Source organism: Trichechus manatus, unplaced genomic scaffold (genome assembly GCF_000243295.1).
Source record: "Trichechus manatus latirostris isolate Lorelei unplaced genomic scaffold, TriManLat1.0 scaffold00181, whole genome shotgun sequence".
NCBI lineage: Eukaryota > Metazoa > Chordata > Mammalia > Sirenia > Trichechidae > Trichechus > Trichechus manatus.
Genome location: NW_004444117.1, coordinates 1,709,727 through 1,717,560, shown reverse-complemented (window position 1 = coordinate 1,717,560; position 7,834 = coordinate 1,709,727). Strand labels below are relative to the sequence as shown.

At 36.7% G+C, this 7,834-nt stretch overlaps 1 protein-coding gene across 1 annotated transcript in view; it reads right to left on the bottom strand.

Annotated features, from left to right (window-relative positions):
- Nucleotides 1-2,624: 2,624 nt before the first annotated feature.
- LOC101360709 (zinc finger protein 354B) overlaps nucleotides 2,625-7,834 on the bottom strand; it is a 160,691-nt gene continuing 155,481 nt past the window's right edge. The window contains 4 exon segments of the mRNA XM_023741434.1: nucleotides 2,625-3,321; nucleotides 3,323-3,882; nucleotides 3,884-3,959; nucleotides 3,961-4,172. Coding sequence (XP_023597202.1) covers nucleotides 2,625-3,321; nucleotides 3,323-3,882; nucleotides 3,884-3,959; nucleotides 3,961-4,172 — 1,545 coding nt within the window.

Here is a 7,834-nt window from a genome sequence, read left to right as displayed (position 1 = left end):
GGTCCAGTTGTGAGGATTTTTTTTTTTTTTTATGTTAAGGTGTAGTCCATACTGAAGGCTGTGGTCTTTGATCTTCATTGGTAAGTGCTTCAAGTCCTCTTCAGTTTCAGCAAGCAAGGTTGTGTCATCTGCGTAACGTAGGTTGTTAATGAGTCTTCCTCCAATCCTGATGCTGCATTCTTCTTCATATAGTCAACCTTCTCAGATTATTTGCTCAGCATACAGATTGAACAAGTATGGTGAAAGGATACAACCCTGATGCACAACTTTCTTGACTTTAAACCACACAGTATTCCTTTGTTCTGTTCAAATGACTGCCTCTTGTTCTAAGTACAGTTTCTTCATGAGCACAATTAAGTTGTTCTAGAATTGCCATTCTTTGCAATGTTGTCCACAGTTTTTAATGATCCATACAGTCAAATGCCTTTGCAGAGTTAATAAAACACAGGTAAACATGTTTCTGGTGTTCTCTGCTTTCAGTCAGGAACCATCTGACATCAGCAGTGATATCTTTTCGTTCCACATCCTCTTCTGAATCCAGCTTGAATTTCTGGCAGTTCCTTGTTGATGTACTGCTGCAACTGCTTTTGAATGATCTTTAGCAAAATTTTACTTTTATGTGATATTAATGATACTGTTCAATAATTTCCACATTCTGTTGGATCACATTTCTTTCCATTGGGCATCAATATGGATCTCTTCAAGTCAGTTGGCCAGTAGCTGTCTTCCAAATTCCTTGGCATAGATGAGTGAGCACCTCCAGTGCTGCATCCGTTTGTTGAAACATCTGTATTGGTATTCCATCAATTCCTGGAGCCTTGTTTTTTGCCAGTGCCCTCAGTGCAGTTTGGACTTCTTTCAGTACCATCAGTTCTTGATTGTATGTTACCTCTTGAAATGGTTGAATGTTGACTGATTCTTTTTGGTACAGTGACTCGGTGTTTTGTTTCCAACTTCTTTTCTCGCTTCCTGCGTCTTTTATTATTTTCCCATAGAATCCTTCAAGCTTGCAACTCGAGGCTTGAATTTTTTTCTTCATTTCTTTCAACTTGAGACTTCTCAATCGAATCCATAATTTCTGGAGTCATTGAGGCTGGATGAATCCTGAAACTATTGCCCTGAGATTATTTTTAAATGCTAAACCAAAACTACCCCCAGAAGTCTTTGACCCAAACAATAGTTTGACTTAATTAGTAAAATTATGTCTGCTTGAGTAGAATTATCTAAGTAGGATCAAATTGACGCCACCAACTCAAAAGGTTAGATGAGAATATTAGGGGTCTGTGAGTTTATGTTAATGGTGGTGGAATAATTTGGTAAAGGTTAGTGAGAATGGTTGCACAACTTAAGTAACCAATGTCACTGAATTGCACATGCAGAAATTGTTGAAATGGTGTATCCTTTGCTGTGTATATTTTCACCAAAATAAATAAATAAAGCTACCTTTACGATTTTAACATATTATGGTAATGCGCTTTCTCATTTGCTATTCTTTTCAACCTCCCTCCCTTCCCCATTCCCAATTCATGATTTCTTCAAGATAGGGCCTGTTTCTTTCTTCTCTATAATTTCCAGTGTCTAGAATAGTACTTGGCCCATAGTTGTACTTAAATATTTATTAGTTTCCAAAACCCAGAATTATTTACCATCTTTTACTTTCCTCTGTAGTCTGAAATCTTCCAAAACTAGAAAATACCAAGTGGAGAAATAGGATTTTATTTTCTGAAATTAGTGATGTCCTTTTAAAGACTTTGCCACAGGTGATATTCTTTAAACTTTTATAGGATTTCTTTTGTAGTCATTTAAAAAAAAAAAAAGCTTTAGCTTTGAAGTCATTGCCTAAACAAACTATTTTTTCCTACTTAAATTACTTTAGATGACTGTTGAAAGTTTAGCAAGTGTGGTTTTATAATCAACATGACTTTGGAGCAATAAAGAAAAATAATTCTGAGAAAAATTAGGAATTACATAGAAAATCTGGGAGGTATTATGCATAATTTGGCAATGACAGAAGAATAAAGGAAAAAGAGAATATATATTTTCTTTAACAAAAATAATGCAGAAAGCTTGACAATAGGTTAGGAAAAGGCAAATTCCAAAGACTGAAGAGTAGTTTACAGTTTGCTTTTATGTGTTATTTGGTCCTTTGCTCTAAAAATGTATATATATATTTAAGGTCAATTCTTTTGTTAGGTATTAAAATGTTAGTTGCAATAAATATGCTACTAGCTTATACAGTTGGTGCTTTTCTGGTGAAAAATGCATCATTCTTGCACCCAGATTTTTATCATGAACACATATGACATCTAGTGTATAATGTTGGAAAGAGACAGAGATAGAGACAGACAGAGAGAGAGAGAGAGAGAATATGAATATCTCCACCTTTTATCATAAAAATGCCCAGAGACAACGTCTCTAATAGTGAATCACTGGTCTCAGGATATTCAGGAATGTGACTGACAGATAAAAAAATTTCCTCACATTTGTTACAAGGTTGTCCTTGGAATTTAATATCTAATGAGGACTAAATTAGAAATATCTAAAATCGAAAATTTTCTCATATTTGTTACATTTATCCATTATTGTCAAGTACGTATTCTCTGATGAGCTTTTGTTTAAGGCTTTCACACGTGCGAATTTACACTCAAGGAGTTCTCTTCAATATGAATTTTATAATGATTAATAAGGGATGACCACTGGCTGAACAGTTTCCCACATGCATTACATTCACAGGGTTTTTCACCAGTATGAATTCTTTGATGTGCAATAAGGGATGAGCTTTGTCTGAAAGTTTTCCCACATGTATTACACTTAAAGGGTTTTTCTCCTGTATGAATTCTCTGATGTTTAATAAGAGCTGCATTTTGCCCAAAAGATATTCCATATTCCTCACATTGATAGGGTTTCTCTCCAGTATAAATTCTCTGATGATTACTAACAGATGAGGTACACCTGAATGTTTTCTCACACTCATTACATTTATAGGATCTTTCTCCAGAATGCATGCTCTGATGCTGAACGAGAGCTGAAATTTGTCTGAAGGCTTTTCCACACACTTTACATTTATGTGGTTTCTCTCCAGTGTGAATTCTGTGATGAATAATGAGTGTTGAGAGGGAACTTATTCCTTTACCACATTCATTACAATTATACAATTTCTCACCACTATGAATTATTTGATGTCTATTAAGTCATGAAACAGAAGTGAAACATTTTCCACATTCATTACATCTATAAGGTTTTTCTCCAGTGTGAATTCTTTCATGTTGAATAGGAGATGCACTCTGACTGAAGACTCTCTCACATTCCCTATGTTAAAAATTTCTGTCCAGTGTGAATTCTCTGGTGATAACAAAGAGATGAGCTAGACTTAAAGGTATTGCCATGTTCATTACATAAATAGAAACTTTTTCTTAGATTAATTCTCTGGCATCCAGTAAGGGATACCTTCCTACCTGGATTATATTTATAGGGATTTTCTCGAGGAAGAATTTTCTGATGTATAAAAAGACCTGACCTTCGACTAAAGGATTCACCACATTCTCTGCATCTATAGGATTTCTCAACTGTATGGGTTCTTAGATGCTTACAAAGTGTTGCACTATGGCTGAAGGTTTTCTCACATTCTTTACATATATAGGGCTTCTCTCCAGTATGCGTTCTTTGATGTTGAATAAGAGCAGAACTTTGGATAAAGGCTTTCAAACATTCTTTACATTTAAGTAATTTCTCTCCAGTATGGTTTTTCTCATGTTTACGAAGGGATGAATTGTGAATAAACGCTTTCTCACATATATTACATTTATAGCGTTTTTCTGCTGTGAGTTCTCGTTGGTTATGTAAATTTGAATTCTGCTTGAAGCTATTTCTTTGTGTTTCACATTTTTTCTCTAGCAATCCTCTATTGCCTAATGAGAACTGATTTCAGACTGAAGTTTTGTCCAAATTCAGTATTTTTTGCTACTTTCTACAGTGAAGATTTTCTTATACGTGACTAAAACTATTTGGAAACTTTAATTTTTGTTCTTGTATTTCTTTACTCTGTCTTCATATATGCAGGATTTTTCTGATTTGAAGTACCGGGGTTCATCCCTTTTGAGTTTTTTCCTCACCAGCCCTTGAAATGATGAGTGTTGAGTTTGAGTTGATTTTGTGATTTTAGAACTGCTTTTCTATCCTGAAAAATACAAAAAGAAGAAAAAGAAATCACAAATGGTTTATGCGATTGGCTGAGAATAAATGTGTAAAAAAGATAAATATTAATGATATTTAAATAAGGGCTTGCTATCTGTCTAGAAGATAATACCAAGAGGAAAAATTAAGAAAGTGAAGTTGAATTAAAAAATAATGAATGAGGACTAAAGTATTAGGTAGACAGAAGAATGAAGCAAGCTCATTTAAGGAAGGTGAGAGTATAAAGGTGACTAGGAAAATGGAGAATGTAAAGAAGGGATTAGGAGCATGAAGTGGGAAAAACAGTTAGGTATGCAAAGTCCATGATAGACTCCTAAAGTACAGTTATGGATTAAATTGTGTCCTCCAAAATATGTGTTGTAAATCCTAACCTCTATGCCTGTGGTTATAATCCCATTTGGGAATGAATTTTCTGTTATGTTAATAAGGCAGGGTTAGGGTGTGTCTCAAGTCAATCTCTTACAAGAGATAAAAGGAGCAGATTAGGCAAGCAGAAATGGAAGGAGAGAGATGTCAAGACACATGGAGATCTCCAAGGAACCAGGAAGCAGAAGGTGAAAAGACAAGGACCTTTCCTGAGATCTGACAGAGAGGAGACGTCTTCTCCTAGAGCAGACAATCTGAAATTGGACTTCTAGCCTCCTAAACTGTGAGAAAATAAATTTGTTTGTTAAAGCCATCCACTTGTGGTATTTTTGTTATAGCAGCACTAGATAACTAAGACAGGTACCTCCATGATATTTTTCTCATTTCTGTAATTATTTCTAATTTGGAATGTCTACTCCCTTTTTCCTACATACTAAACTCCTCTGTAGCATTCATTTTAATTCATATGTTAAGTCTCCTGTGCACCCTTTCCTGGCTCTAAGCTCCAACAGTCCATTTCTTTATTATAGAACTTACTATAGTGCCCTAGTGGCACAGTGGTTAAGTGTTTGGTTGCCAACCAAAAGGTCAGCAGTTCAAATCCACAAGCCACTCCTTGGAAATCCTATGGGGCAGTTTTACTCTGTTCTATAGGGTCGCCATGAGTGGGAATTGACTTAACGGCAATGAGTTTGGTTTTTTGGTTTTACAGAGTACAATTATGTATACCTAAGAGGTATATTATGGTGTCTTCTAAAGATGCTGAAAAATGCTTTAACAATATTCAGTACCATTCATGATAAAAACGCTAAAGAAAATGGCAATTGAGGGGTATTTATGCAACATGATAAAATATATGCACCTTAGTCTTAAAGCTACTATCTTTTTTTACTGAAGAAATACTAGAGACATTTCCACTATGATCAGGAACAAGGAAAGGATACCCATTCTTTTTGCTACTATTCAACACTGTACCAGGGTTATTAACCAATGCATTTAGACAAGAGAAATCAATTAGAAGCATACAATAAGAAGTAAAATTATCTCATTATGTAGATAATATTTTACTATATCTAAAACCCCCCAGAGAAGCAATGATAAAACTAATTAAGTGAGGCATTATGATATAAAATTAATACACTAGACTTCTGGGCAATATGGTACTCCAGGCAGAAGCACCACGCCTTCCCTCCACAGCAAAGACACGAAAAATTAAGCCAAACAGAGACAACAGCCATCCGGAAACCCTAAGCATCAAATGAAGAGATAAAGAACTCAGCCAAACACCAAATGGAGTGATAAAGTGAAAGAAAATGGAGACCAAGGAGGGATTCATGCAGAGGTCCCCTATCAGCTCACACAGTGTGGATCTGCCATCTGGGACTCCTATCAGAGACCAGTGAACAGGGGATATGAGAAAGAAGCTTCACAGAGCTTCCAGCAGGAGACAGAACAACCAGTAAACAGCGATATATGCTTTCCCATCCCCAACCCTTCTTCACCCCCACTCAGCCTCCTGTGCTTCCTGCAGCCACATTGTCTTGGTGAGGAAGCACTGGCTGCTTGGATTCCACCAATCTGCACTGGCCAACTCCTTGGTGCCATTTGTTGGCTGCTGATGTTGATTTTCCCTGCTTCTTTTTGATTTCTTCCTTACCTCTCACCACCTTCCCCTCCTTTCTCTCAAATACCTGGCTCTGTGCACCATCTTTGCTTCTTCCTGAAAGGCTGTGAAACTCTGCTGGACTGTGAAACTGCTTTTTGGCCCATGCTGCCACAATGGTGGGATCCCAGGGCTTTTTGTTTGTTTTGAATTGTTTGTTTTCTTTTTATTTTCTCCAATTGGGAGCCTGTTTTAGCCAGGAAGTACTGCACAGTTTGGGACCTACCCTCTCAGTTTGCGCAGACTCGCAGAGGGATCCCTGAAAGCATTTCCTTTTTCATGTTTTTTTTCCTATTTTTTGAGGGTTTTTCTTGTTCTTTTTTTAAAATTCATTTCGTTTTCTTTTCCCTCTTTTTGTCTTTCTTCATTACTCAGTTTCTCATCTCTCTATACCTTCCTTCTCTTCCTATACTGTGAATACCTGGAACTGAGTGACACTTCTACGCCCTCTAGCTAGGCTGTACTTCAACGCCTAGGAGCAACCTCCCCAGACCTCACAGCAACACCGGTGGGATCCCTGGGAGCTTTTCTTTTCTTTTTTCTTTCTAATTTTCATTTATTTGTTCTTTTCTTTTCTTTTTTTGTCTTCTTATCCTTTTTGTTTTTCTCCATTTCATAGTCTCTCATCTCTCCACTCCAACGGCAAGCTCCCCTAGCATTCTTTTTTGTTTGTTTGTATGTTTTTGGCTCCTGTTCCTCTCTCCCTCTCACCCATATCCATCTTAGCTAGACACATCACAATCTCCCTCCTCCATCCTGCCTACCTGCATCATGTGCTTAACATCACACTACCAAGCAGCACAGGCATGGCCTACTGGAACCTGCCCTGCACTGATTACCGGCCAACCCTGGTGGCTGTAGTAAGTGCCACAAACAACCCATCCCAGCAACTCCTCTTCAGCTAGATCTCCCCTGCTGTACCATATCTGAGCGACTGACCCTGCCAATTGGAGAAGGTGGCAAAAAGTATTGTGCTCACAGATGAGCAAGCAACAAAGAACACACAGCCAGCCTGCTTTTATTTATAGCCAAATAAAACAAAAAAGGATGAAACAAACAAATCTATAATCAATATATGAGAAAAATAACTACTGAATGCCCCAAAGACAGCAGACAATATCAAAACACTTACAAAAACAGGACAGTATGGTTTCAGTAGGCATCCAAAATAAAACACCAGGTGACTTTCCAGTAGAAGAAAAGGCACTAGAACTACCTAATAGGGAATTCAAATCTCTAATACTCAGAATTATCCAAGATTTGAAACAAAAAGCAGACAAAAATGAGGAAAAAATAGACAAATACATGGAAAATACCAACAAAAAATGGAAAAATTCACGAAAACAATACAGGAACAAAATGCTAAAATAAATTCACAACTAGAAATCATACAAAAAGAACAGTTAGAAATTCAAAAGATAAACAACAAGATCTCAGAAATGGACAGTGTCATAGAAGGGATGAGGAGCAGATTTGAAACGGTGGAAGACAGGATCAGTGAAATTGAAGACAAAGACTTGTATACAACTCTGAGGAAAACTCAGAACAAAGAATGAAGAAAAATAAAGAGATCCTGAGAATTTTGTGGTATACAATCAAAAGCAAAAATTT